The sequence below is a fragment of the Spodoptera frugiperda genome, chromosome 19 (genome assembly GCF_023101765.2).
Source record: "Spodoptera frugiperda isolate SF20-4 chromosome 19, AGI-APGP_CSIRO_Sfru_2.0, whole genome shotgun sequence".
Lineage (NCBI taxonomy): Eukaryota > Metazoa > Arthropoda > Insecta > Lepidoptera > Noctuidae > Spodoptera > Spodoptera frugiperda.
This window is the reverse complement of record NC_064230.1, coordinates 5,767,995-5,781,545: the sequence shown is the minus strand read 5'-3', so window position 1 is coordinate 5,781,545 and position 13,551 is coordinate 5,767,995. Positions and strand designations below refer to the sequence as shown.

The 13,551-nt window shown below is 36.5% G+C and overlaps 2 protein-coding genes across 3 annotated transcripts; one reads left to right on the top strand and one right to left on the bottom strand.

Annotated features, from left to right (window-relative positions):
* Nucleotides 1-120: 120 nt before the first annotated feature.
* LOC126911835 (calmodulin-like protein 4) lies at nt 121-6,228 on the top strand. Of its 2 annotated transcripts, XM_050700795.1 has the most exons (7): nt 121-248; nt 321-351; nt 986-1,099; nt 1,556-1,647; nt 2,175-2,282; nt 3,039-3,153; nt 6,136-6,228. In XM_050700795.1, the coding sequence occupies exons 1-6, from the start codon at nt 246-248 to the stop codon at nt 3,138-3,140; spliced, it is 450 nt and encodes a 149-aa protein (XP_050556752.1). In that variant the 5' UTR covers nt 121-245; the 3' UTR covers nt 3,141-3,153; nt 6,136-6,228. The 2 variants fall into 2 exon arrangements, with proteins under 2 accessions (XP_050556752.1, XP_050556751.1); XM_050700794.1 differs by lacking the exon at nt 6,136-6,228 and having other exon boundaries at nt 3,039-3,632.
* Nucleotides 6,229-9,517: 3,289 nt separating this feature from the next.
* On the bottom strand, nt 9,518-12,941 carry LOC126911832 (uncharacterized). Its single transcript, XM_050700790.1, has 4 exons — nt 12,511-12,941; nt 11,416-11,506; nt 10,476-10,594; nt 9,518-9,892 (listed from the first exon to the last, which is right to left on the bottom strand). The coding sequence occupies exons 1-4, from the start codon at nt 12,647-12,649 to the stop codon at nt 9,717-9,719; spliced, it is 525 nt and encodes a 174-aa protein (XP_050556747.1). The 5' UTR covers nt 12,650-12,941; the 3' UTR covers nt 9,518-9,716.
* Between the last annotated feature and the right edge of the window lie 610 nt (nt 12,942-13,551).

Sequence of the window (13,551 nt, the reverse complement as noted above, 5' to 3'; positions counted from 1 at the left end):
TATACTTCTACTTTTCGACTTGCATTTCTAATAAATTGAAAAGACGTGCTAACATGAACCACTGAAAGTATTTCACAAGCTTTAATGTTAAATATATGAATTTTACTGACATTGAGGTGTGAAACACAGCACTTCTTTTTTTGACATTGACGTAAAGTAACAAATCTGTCAAAAGGGGAATTTTGTGTGTCCCAATTTGTTTTCATTTCGTTTTTTCGCTTTTAATTCCAAAAAAACTAATTAAAATGGTAAGTAAATGTCTTTATTTGGAATCTATATTAAATAATCTCTTGTAATAATACTCAATTTGTTTGTTCCAGGCCCGTTATTTCAAGGAACAGGATATTGATGGTACGCTCCACTTATCTCTAGATAAGATTTTACGATAATTTTGCAATTTTAACAAAGAATGTGTATATTTTTGACACAAAAGAATAAGAAATAAACATTGTTATAAGATATTTCCTATTAGAATTTCGGTAATATCATGGTAAACTTATGTTTGTTTTTATCGTAACTAACGGTATCATAAAAGTTTAGAAAGTTTTAAAGTAACTTTATTTGTTATGCGTAAACTTTCGTCGCTTGCGTTCATGTGTAAAGTTAAAGTACTATTGTGTCTAGTAACATGACACGCCCATGGAGAACAAAATAAATTCTATAAAAAAAAATGATATTACTATTTTTTTCTTGGAAATAAGTGAAAAATTCATCTTTCTTAAATCAACTTAATATTTTATAGTTGCTTATATACAACTGTGGCGGACATGAATCTTAAAAAAAAAACATAAAAAAATTTTACTCTGCTGAAACTAAATTTAATGCAATATCCAAAATTTAATCTATTTATTTTAAAGCACAGGCTAAAATAATGATTAAATGTTATAATCAATACTTAAACTATTACTCTGTCTAAATTAATATTGTATATTAATTCAATTCATGAACATAACATAAAAATCATAACTATTTAAAATATTTCCAGAATTCCGTGAATGTTTCTACCTGTTTGCCCGGTCGGGGCAGATCACATCGCTGGACGAGCTGACAGTAGTCATGAGGTCCTTGGGAATGAGCCCTACTATACAGGAGTTGGCTGGTTACTACATAACATTAATTATAACAACTTGTTATACATTGTGTAGGAAAAAAATGTTTGATTAGGTAGTCTGTAATAATATTGTAGACTGCACGGTTGGTGCGGTGACTGGGCAACTGGCTGTCGCACAAGGGGTAGCAGGTTCGATTTCTGCATTCCTCTTTGTGTGATCCATAAATAGTTTTTCCGTGTCTGGGTGTCATGTGTATGTGAATTTGTATGTTTGTAAACGCAACTACGACACAGGAGAAAATCCTAGTGTGGGGCAATGATTTAAAAAAAAAACAACATAAAAAAGTATTAAGCATTTATAACTGAGTTTTAATGTTCTCTAAATGTTGTCTCTAAAAGCATGGTGATTAAAACCTTCTCCATGTGAGGAGACGCCTTTGTTTAGCAGTGGCCACTTTATAAGCTGTTGATGATGAATGTTCTTTAAAATACCAATTTTTTCAGGTTACCTGAAAGGTAAAGGAGGCAAGATGTCGTTTGCTGATTTTTTGGAGGTGATGCACATACATTCCCGTGCTGAAAATCTACCTAATGAGGTAATTATTGTAGCGTGGCAAAAACACACGCACGTACACGCACACGCACGCACGTACACACACACACACGCACGCAACCACGCACGCCCGCACCATACATGTCCGCACGCACACACGCACACTCGTGCGCAAGCGCATACGCACATATTAGTGTATGTATTATTTAGTTATAGGTGCGTAAAACGTATTATTATATTATTGTGCACTTAACGACCCCATTTTTCCCCGACTCCATCCATAGGTCTGTAAGAAATCGCATTTTGCGATAAGAGTGGTGCACTGAATCTGCGGCTTCTATCTTTCCTGAGAAAAAAAACCCGGGTCTTTACAAGGTCAGAGTGAATAGGTACTTTCTAAGCCTGTGTGCTCCATCCTCGGCCACATCTTCGCTTCGCCGTCCTGGCAGTAAGCGGGTTGGTGGCAAAACGCAGACTTATCAACGCTAAAAAAACTGACAAACGCTTGACCAATGAAATCAGTGGACTTTATTCCATTTTTTTTTCTTACATGTCAATATTTTTCCCCAGGTGGTGAATGCCTTCAAAGCCGGTGACACAGACAAGTCAGGTGTGATACCAGCCAAGCAGCTGCGTAACCTGCTGCAGAACTGGGGCGAAGGCCTATCTGCTAGAGAGGTGAGATTATATATATAGTTAAACCATATCAGTTTTTCCATTTTTTTTTAAATGTTGCATTTTTTTAAATCCTAATGTGCATTAGGATTTTCTCTTGTGTCGTGGGTGCGTTTAAAAGCAGCGTGAGGGCCTAATAAGGTAGATGACTATTTTTTTTATTGTAATGTCCGTCTTGTAGATTATTTTAAAACATTAGTTAGACACGTATTTTTTTATATTTTTACGGAAACAAATTGATTACAAATATCGCGTGACGTCACTTCTAGGTATGTTTTATACATAGAAATGACGTATTTGCTCCCACTCCTAAACATTGATTCGTTTTATCTAAGTATTGTTATCTTGTTTCTGCTCGGCTGTGGTATCACTTCGGTCGAGCCGGTCCAGCAGTGCCGAAGCATGGCAAGCCCTCACTTGTTTCATAGTCCAACATTGGACTGCCACAGACTATTGATGTTGTAGCGACACATGAAAAGTAACAGACAACAGAAGTCACACAAAGACTATCGACGAGTAAATCAACGGATGACGTCATAAATCCTACATCACACATGTGAAGTTTACATGCGAATAAACACGGATAGAAAATCCCAACGAACAACAGTTGGGCAGAAAGCTGCCAGACACGATCACCGCCTGGTCGGAGGATACTGCTTTACTTAGGGACTTTACTCTCTGTTCCCTAAATATGCTTATTTAGGGAAAATATGCTTATTTTTATATTATTGATAAGCTTTATTTTTTTCCTTTCTTCAGGTGGACAATATATTCAGGGAAGCCAATGTGACTAACAGTGGAACTGTTCGTTATGAAGACTTTGTGAAGATCGCATGCGCACCTGTCCCAGATTATTATTAATTTGTTAAATAGGGTGACCGGTAATTAGTGAACGATATTTAAACACGTGATTGTACTCGTGATTACAAACAACTTTCCCGAAGAAACTTTTTTTGTATACTCGTTAGTTTTATTTTTATCGCAATAACAAAACAACAAAATTTCGCGCACGCGTGCTTTCGCATGATCAGCTGTTAGCAGCGAGGCGCCCGCGTTATCGGAAGACTAGTAACTAGGTAGGTATTTTGGAACTTTACGCGCGTGTGCTAATGAAATTTTGTTGTTTTGTTATTGTAATAAAAATAAAACTAATGAGTATACAAAAAATGTTTCTTTGGGAAAGTTGTTTGTAATCATGAGTACAATACATTAATACAAACATTCCATATTTTTTTATATTAACCATTTATAAAATGTGTGTTGTAAGCCGTCCAGTTTTTTATTTACATAATATATTTATCATTATTGTATTATTTATTAAGAGTGATTTGAAATAAAGATAATATATTTTTATATCTTTTTTTCTTTATCCTTTACCCTCTGTTATCAAAACCGTCAATACTAAAGAAATGTAGGTACATATGTACATTATTTCTTTTTTTAATCGTTGCCCCACACTAGTATTCTCACCTGTGTTTTGGGTACATTTACAAATATACAAGTTCATATACACATGACACCCAGACCCGAAACAACAATTTGTGGATCACCCAGATTTGCTCCGTGCGAACCCGCTGCAAGTTGCGCGTTAGCCGTGGAGTCAGTATAAATACAGGAATGGAGTGAATAGATACTCAAACTTATAATTAGAAATTATAAGTCCTGGTTTCCTCACGATATTTTCCTTCACCGTTTGTCAGTGGTATCTTAATAATCTTAGAAAGTACATATAACTCGGAAAAAAGTCACATTGACACTTGATATAGGTAGGTTTCGAGCCCGCACCCTCATGCATGAGAAGCGGGCGTCTTAAACCTATGGGCTACCAAGATGTTACGTTAGGTTAGGTTAAGTATTAAATTCTATACAACCGTCTTTTCCTCCCGGAGGTGAATAGCGGGTGCTAGGCGTGGGGACGCCTACATCGTGTGGCCAGGCCTGATCTACCACCACAGGTGGAATCCGCTAAGGGGGTACTGGTAGTAAAGGTTCAGCCGGTCACCCAGACCCCCTCAATTGCGATACAGGTGTGCTCCTGGGTTTCTTAGTGGGCTTATAGCCGGGCTTCTACCGGAGAGTCCCATATATCCCTACCATCTCCTGGCGGGAGGACGATACATAATATACATATCCCAGGGCCAACAAATAAGGTATTAAATTCTATGAAATGAAACGACAATTCAGCATTAATTTTTCAAACCGTGTATTATAATTTAATGTAACAATCTATATAATGATATGGCACTGGTTGATGTGGTCCTTCTAAGTTTGTATAGGTAGTAGTAGTTTTATATATTTTGGAAATACATACATTAGTAACTTTAATCTATAATATAAAAGTAAGTCGGGTTTTCCTTCCTGACGCTATAACTACAGAACGCACGAACCGATTTCCACGGTTTTGCATTCGTTGGAAAGGTCTCGGGCTCCGTGAGGGTTATAGCAAAGAAAATTCAGTCGGGTCGCAAGTGTTTTTATATTTTATACTGCTATTCGCAAAACCTATAAATGGCTTTTTGTCACATTATTTATTGAAATTGCACAGATGTTAGTTTTTTATGTGTTTAAATCAATTAATAAATAAGTAAAATTTTGAATAGAAGTTACATAAAAATAAATAAAGAATCACAGTACAACTTGCATCTCTCGTCAAGAGTCAAGAGAGATAAAAAAAAAATGTCGTCCTTGTAAAAAAAAATATCACGAATGTTGTTACCCTAAGGTGTAGACAGAGGTCTTACCATATTGTTCACCAGTTATTGTATAGGATGTATTTCCAAAATATACATTCTCAAAAAATATAATTATTAGGTACATAATTAAAAATCTATTGCCTACAAAGCACATTATCGTGTGGATACTTAGCTTATAAAAAAAACTTATATTAAAGTAACATCACGCTTTCCAAACACCTTGGGAGCAAACAGTGGTAGGAAACTATAGATATACTATATTATAACTTACGTGAGACATACTAAAATAATTATTATGTTAACTAAAAATCACGGTTTACTCAAGTAAATTAATTGAGAAAAGCTTTACTAGTTTCGAGTCACACGCCGCGTCTGCGCACGCTGCTCATGACAGAGTCCCCAAATGACTCGAAACTAGTAGAGCTTTTCTAAATTAATATACGAGAGTAAACCGTGATTTTTAGATAATTTAGTTTGTATGTCTCACGATAGTTATAATAAAAATAATTATTATGTTTTACGGCTTACTCACGTAACAGTCAGTTGGACGAGGAACTGGACTAATTTCAAGACATGCTAGAGGCTCATGTTAAACAGTAGCATGACGCAGCGACTGTCGCGCTGCTACTATATAAATGCAGCTGATGATAAGCATGGCTCTAGCATAGCTTGACTTTGGATTTACAGATTTTATATTAAAATCGGTAATGAATTTGAACCAAACTCGGGACATAATATAGAAAACATACCACACAGATGCTTCAGCTAAACTATATAACATTTCTGTAAGCTATACAGTATAAAACGTGTCTTGTAAAGCTAGTATATAAAATTATATATTATATGCTTTATTTTTATATAGGTAGGGTATGTATTGGCTATGTAGTATAGAGGTTAGGAGTAGCGTTTAAAGGAAAGCGTCCACAGGCCCGCATCGTACGCATCGCACGCATTCCGTATGACGTCATCAGTACGCATCGCATGTAGACATTGCCGATGAGGCGGTTCGTACGATGTGGATCAGTGGACGCAGTTGTATGAGTTTTTATACAAGACTAACTAAAATCCGTTGCGTGCGATGTATACGTTGCGGGCCAGTGGACGCTTACCTTTATATGGTACTTAGCTTCTGCCAGCGAATTCAACCGCGTTATACATATAAGGTGACGGGTAATTAGTGAACGATATTTAAACACGTGATTGTACTCATGATTACAAACAATTTTCTCGAAGAAACTGTTTTTGTATACTCATTATTTTTATTACAATAACAAAACAACAAAATTTCGTTAGCACGCGTGCGTAAAATTCCAAAGTACTTACTATAGACCATGATATGTCGGAACGCAGATCTACGCGAAACAAATTGTATTTTTTATTTTGTCTTATATACCGACATATAAGCGGCTAGACTTCCGATAACGCGGGCGCCTCGCTGCTAACAGCTGATCATGCGAAACTGCCAGGACGGCGAAGCGAAGATGTGGCCGAAGATGGAACACACAGACTTAGAAAGTACCTTTTCACTCTGACCTTGAAAAGACCCGGGTTGTAATTTTCAAGAAAGATAGAAGCCGGCAGATTGTTAAATTCCCTGGCTGCATAGATTAGAAACTAACAGAATGTGTACTCCTTACCTCTATTCTCTGATCTATTGGCACTATACAAGAGGTATCGTCGCTAGCAACAACTATTGCTATACAATGCCATTGTTCTAATGTAACTGTCCGATCTGGGAATTAAATCCGTGACTAATTAGTTGCTGTTGTACCAAACGCCCCAAACGGTCAAAGGATAGTAGACAGGGTAACTATGAAAATTAAAAATCTATTTAGTCCGTCAGTTAGGTGATGAAACAACATTACACACGTATTTTATATTTTCTTACGGAAACAAATACTTTCGAAGATATATCGATTTAAAATATCGCGTGACATCACTCCTAGGTACATTTTATACGTAGAAATGACGTATTCGCTCCCACTCCTAAACTTTGGTTCGTTTTATCTAAGTATTGTTATCTTATACGACAAAATAGAAACATACGTCTGTGCATACGTGTCTAATATTTTTGCATTACCTAACAGACGGACTAAATAGATTTTTAATTTTCATACCCCGTCATCATCCCTATTGAAATAAGACTAGATATTTTTTTTTTTATTTTAGTACAAAATCTACTTATATAGAAGACAGGCTGTGCTTATATCTAAATAGCTTTACTTTTAAGTCAGATCTTTTTAAATTTGAAGCATTCGTGCAAGTGGTTTAACGTGCCGTCTTGCGTGAGCGATCTAGAAGCGAACGCGAAGCGGTGCGGCGACACGCGAATCCAACGCGATGCGGTGTGACGTGGCAGATACGTCCTACGTGCATTTTTTTTTTATTGGGACAAGCCCCCCTCAACCTCGCATACCGCTGCACCTCCTGTAAGCCAGGATCTACAGTAAATACAACCATCAAAACACCGGAACATTGAAGTCCAACGTCCCAGGGACATGAATGACTGTCCTACGTGCATGTGAACCGTTTCGTTTTGTTTCTGTTTCCGACATTATAAACAAACACGTGACGGCACCGCGTCCTGTTCGCGCCTAGATCGCTCACGCAAAACGTCGTGTAAGAAACTATAATATTAGTGAAAGGACATTATTTTAATAAAGTAATAGATGTTTGTTAACCCCTACTCTTCCCGCGGTTATACCGTACCCATTGACATTTAACAGAGCATTCTCTAATAGACAAAGACTGTGCAGCAGCACTCTCTGATAAACCTGAACCTTTTATACTGAGATCTTCAAAATGGATGCAAGCGCGCTGGCAGCTCACTTACCACCTTTTTTCATGACGTTATGAAATATATCATACGACATGCGATTTAAAGATCAAATTTCTATGACAATTTCATTGCTGGGTTGGAAACTTGGAACGGTGCTTGTTAAATATGTTATGGCTTTTAGAGGTAAGCGTCCACAGGCCCGCATCGTACGCATGGCACGCATCGGACGGAACACATGAAACGGATAATTTTTTCAGACTGCGTCCACTGTATCGGCATGCGAGTGTTAGCAATCGGATTGCCGATGCCACTTTTACTCGGATTTTTGGCATCGGTTTCCGTTTGCGTCGTCAGTACGCATCGCATGTAGGCATTGCCGATGTTGCGGTCCGTACGTTGCGGATCAGTGGACGCAGTTGTATGAGTTTCTATACAAGACAAACTAAAATCCGTTGCGTGCGATGCGTACGATGCGGGCCTGTGGACGCGTACCTTAGTAGTCCTTTCTCTAATAAAAATAGTTTCTCATATTTTAAAGGCAAGTGTTAGGAAATCCTCATTTAAGTTATATTCTAAAACTTAACAATATTCTTTCATTAACGACTATTCAACTTAACATCACGCCTTTTATCTCCAAAAGGTACCATAAGCCAAGTTATTTAGTTTACAGATAAGGGGGACGTCCATTAATCACGTGAGATTCAATTAGGGGAGGGGGGTTCAACAAAAAATCACGAGGGGGGGACGGGGTGCTTTATAAAATATCACGTGTATTTATTTTTTCGTCAAACGCGGCATTTTTTATCTTTAAAACGAAGTGTAGTGTGGGTTTTTTCACTTCCTACCTCTAAATATGTTAAAACCCCCTAAAAGTTCTTAAAAGAGTAATTCTAATTATGCATTTCAAAGTCAAAGTCTGTTCCTAGAGAGTGCGGCAACGTTGTCATATAAAAAAAATGGTTCTGTACTCAATCTAGTTTCATTTTCTTGCCTGCATACTTGAATAACTTGGCTGTCTACATAATTAATCAGCTTGATAAAGCATTACCCTTCTTTGGGTAGTCAGGTAAACATTGTATGTACTTGTATATGTAATATTTAAAGCTTTGAGTATTTGAAAGCCACTGTTATATTGCTTTTACTAAGATATCATCACGCTTAGAACCGTAGGTATATCCCAAACGCGACGATTCTAGAATTAAATAAGTAAATAATTACAGATGCTGTGAAAGGCTAAAAATAAAAATAATATTAACAAATTGGTTGCATAGTCGTGAATTATATTAACAGATTTCAACCTTGAGTAGGAACGGGGTGGTGTTTAGTCAGTAAGAGTCTGACACTCCCTTTCGCCTCGCCCAAGGTGGGAGAAGTCATTAGATGATTTTCTCCCCTCAAAAAGGCTTTTTGTTTTAAAATCTCTTAAAGAAATTCATGACTGGTAAGTCAGAGGGCTTAGTACGAGCTAGTTTTACGTTGAACGAGATCGTAACGAGAATGTTTTGCGCTCTGTACCCTTAGTACCCGTTCGGTGCTCTGATTGGTCGGCTCAAATAAACCAACCAAATGAGAGCGCATTCGACGCTTTCATTGGTTAGTTCATTCGCACTGGCCAAACAGACCACCAAACGCATTCTCGTTTCGTTTTCTTCAACATAAAGTAAACTCGTTTTAAGGCCCCTGATTGGTTGGATGGCCCTGGCTACATTACACTGTATGAAGTATGAATTTACTTTGCGTTTAAAGTGATCGAAACGACAGCGCGTTCGTCGTTTTGATTGGCCGGGTCAAGTAAACCAACCAATCAGAGCGTCGAACGCGCTCTGGTTACACGTAAAACTAACTCGTACTAAGGGCCCTGACTACAATATGTATACTGCTCTTACCTCTAAATCTCCAAAAAAAAAACTAAAGGCTAAAGCGGTGCTCTTCAAGTCAAATCTTCAAAAAACCAGTGTTGCCCTATCAAACGTGTTTATTCTTAACAGTGTTGCCAGGTTTCCGTCGTCTAAAGTTGCCCATACTGCGCAGTATCTGTGTGTTTTCGTCGTCTACCTCTCGGTCCATGCCTGATGTGCCAGGTATTTGGCCGAAAAGCTTCAATTTTGTTGGTAGGTATATTAAACCTATTAGGGTTATTACTGTAAAGAGAAGATAGTGGTAGTTAGGTATATATGTAGTCTTAGTATGAATTTATTTGATAATATTACGAGTTGGAGTGCTTTTACACCAGGGATGTGCTATGCTACGAGATGCGTTGGGCGATAGTTTAGTACTGGTGGAAACAGATTGAACTAAGATATATTTTTTCTATGAAAAGATATATAAGTGGCGTGGATATGTGCTATGGATGCATGTTATAGATGCGTTTGGCTTCCACCAATCATATCCATTGGTACATCTATCTTAGCACTGGTGGAAACGGACGCAACTAACATATGTTTTTTGTATGGGAAGATGCATACATACTATGGATGGCTTCCCTACTATCGATACATACTCGAGCTGTGCATCTTCCTCGCACAGCTACATTGCTTAGTATCAGTGAAAACGATGACATAGTTTCACAGCTTAGCTATTACATCTTCGGCATCTTCAGGCTTCAGACCTGCTCCGGATCAGGCATCAGCCCTTCGCAGCATAGCTAAATAGCACATCTCTTGTGGAAAAGCACCCAGAAGAAAACTAGTAAAACTAAAAACATAATCATGATTAGGTACTTACTGTTCAAAACACAAGGGAACACCACATAGAAGTTGAGGTCTGTAGAATGGAAGTAGAACGCCTCGGAGAAGTATAAAATGATGGTCAGAGTCAAAGACCAGTAGCCCATGGACACCACTCTGGAAAATACAATTGATAGTCAATATTTACAGGACATATAGTAACCAGCATAGGCGTAGCCAGGTTTTGGGGGTTCAAACCCCCCCCCGAAATGCGTACCTAGACATTACAGAGCGTTATTTTAGTTAGCATAGTACATCCCCTGTTTGGCGAAGGTCTGTATATCTGTTTATTTCACTTTAAATAAATAAATAAATACATAAATTCATGTTGCATATAACATTTTATATTAAATTCATATTACATAAATATGAAGTTTTGTTTGTTGATGTTTTTTTTTTTTTAGTCACACATTTCATGGTTGACTTTCTTGAACCCCTCCCGAAACTAAAATCTGGCTACGCCTATGTTAACCAGATTGGCAATATATGAGCGTATTGTTATATAGCAAACACAATTCCAGACTCCATGATACTATTGAGAAATTTTAGAAAAACAAAAAATGCGTAATCTTGTTTTTATGATAAAAATAAAACTAATGAGTATACAAAAAAAGTATCTTCGGGAAAGTTGTTTATAATCATGAGTACAATCACGTGTTTAAATATCGTTCACTAATTACCAGTCACCCTATACAGGGTGTAAGCGGAACGCTCCCGAAAAACGCCACAAATTGTTTATGTTTTTATAATTTTAATCGTTTTTGTGTTTGTATTATTCATGCTATATTAACATTCAGCATTAGATTACAACTATTATTACTTAAAATAAACATTGAATTCTTTATTTTTTTAAATAATACACGTTTTTTACCATCACCTGTTTGCGACGTTTGGGAGCGTTCCGCTTACACCCTGTATAGATAGTAGTTAATACTTACGGTCTATAATGTATGTATAATGTACAATGTATAAGCGCTAGAGCCTTGAGCAGTGAATACATGCCCAGCATCCTTGATATCGTGAAATCTCCTGGAATAAAAGAAATACAATATTTGATAATAATCTCTATTATATAAAAATCAATTCCTGTTTGTTAGTCTCGCAAAAGCTCGAGAACAGCTGGACCAATTGGGCAAATTTTTGTCTTAAATTATTTGTGGAAGTCCAGAGAAGGCTTAGAACAACATGTTTGAGACAGTACGATACTTGCTCCATACAGGAATCGAACCCGCTGCCCGTAGCAGGGCAGCCAGTTACCCAGCCACCGCACCAACCATACAGTCATAATAGAGAAATCCTATTAGACTTCCAATGTGTCTTTACTATAACTCGAAACACCAAATGCTCTGCCCAAGTCTTGGACTCAGTTCTGCACCTCAATGATTCTAAACCATACTGACTGGGAGTTTCGATATAAAAAGGCCAGTGTATTCTTCAATCTATGTAGAACCGAGATTGATAAACCAATGCATACTAAAGTAGAAATCAAAATTTTTATTACCAAACTAAGAAGCAAGTAATTATCTCCATATATTTATTTAAAACACTCTAAAATTATATTTTTAAACATTACCTATAAAAATAAAAAACAAAATAACATTTAAAAATATAAAAATAGGAGCCGACCAGTAGCGGGAGCATGGTCCGAGCTACCGGTGGTTAGACAGAAACCAAGTAATTATTATTATTAAATAAATTAATTATTATGTTATCGGATTACACACGTGACTGTTAGACAAGGAGTACACTGGACTCAAAGGAGTACCTAGTCAAACAGTTACGTGAGTTAGCTGATAACTTTTTTTATTATTATATCTTTACGCCTTTTATCCCCAAAAGGGGTAGGCAGAGGTGCACATTATGGCACGTAATGCCACTGTACAATGTATACCCACTTATCACAAATCATGTTGTAAGTACCATGTAATAGGTGGTGAGCTATTAACAAAATTATTAATTTAGTATGTCTCACGAAAGTTATATAAAAGCAAGTAAAGTTATAAAATAAATAAGTAAGTATGTAAATAATTTACCGTCTAAATGTTCATCGCCGGCGTTGCTTAGAAACGACCTCCTTTCGATATAAGACCGTCCCGTTGTTCCAAGATCCATAAATGCAACAAACGCGATCCAACCACGGAATGCATACAAAACTTTATTTTGAACCGCCATTTTTAATTTTAAAACTATTTAGAACACAAACTACTTCCGGTTATCACTTACGACCTATTTAATAGACTAATTATAGAATTTAAAAAAATAATTGAAAATGGAAATCTTCGCTCAGCTGTACATTAGTTTAATTTAATTAATAAACCGTGTTGTTTATTGTAGAAAAATCGCGTGTCTATTACAGCGTGCATCGCAATGCGGCATTTTACCTGCAATGTAATTTTTCATATACAATTTATAAATATAGGTTCGAAAATAACTTCGCTAACGTTTCGCGCAGAATCGGCTTGTGTCAAATAACTTATTTGCCTTATTCTGTCAAAGTCAAACTTGTTGAAGTGTCAAAATTTTTACACTTTTTAATTTCGCTTCCTATTGGATATCAAGTCTTTTTATATATCTACGCTTCTCCTTAATTTAGAAAATCTGTGATTTGTTAAAAACGTTGTTATCTTATAAATATGTATGTTATTATGATGCTAATATGTTATGTTTGCTTCAGAATATGATAAAGTATTGCATGAAATCATTTTACCTGATTGTTACGACTGTTAAATAAATAAAAATAAGCTGCACCTAGGGCAAATAGTTTTGTACGAAAATGAACGAAATTGTAAATCATTAATCAGTTCGTTTAATTTCTAATTATGACTTTTATATATCGCATATTTGTTTACAGTTTGTTTATTTACCTATGTTTGTCAAAAATACTCAACTCGTTCATGTTTCATTTTTAAAACGAACTGTTATAGCTGTAAGTTGATCACAAAATATGTGATAAAGTCTTGATTTCCGAGACATTAGACATTACAACATCATCAATATTTTTATATTCTGACAACTCTTAATTAAACGGGAATAAACCGCAAGTAGTTTATAAGTACTTTGTATAAAAAGCAAAA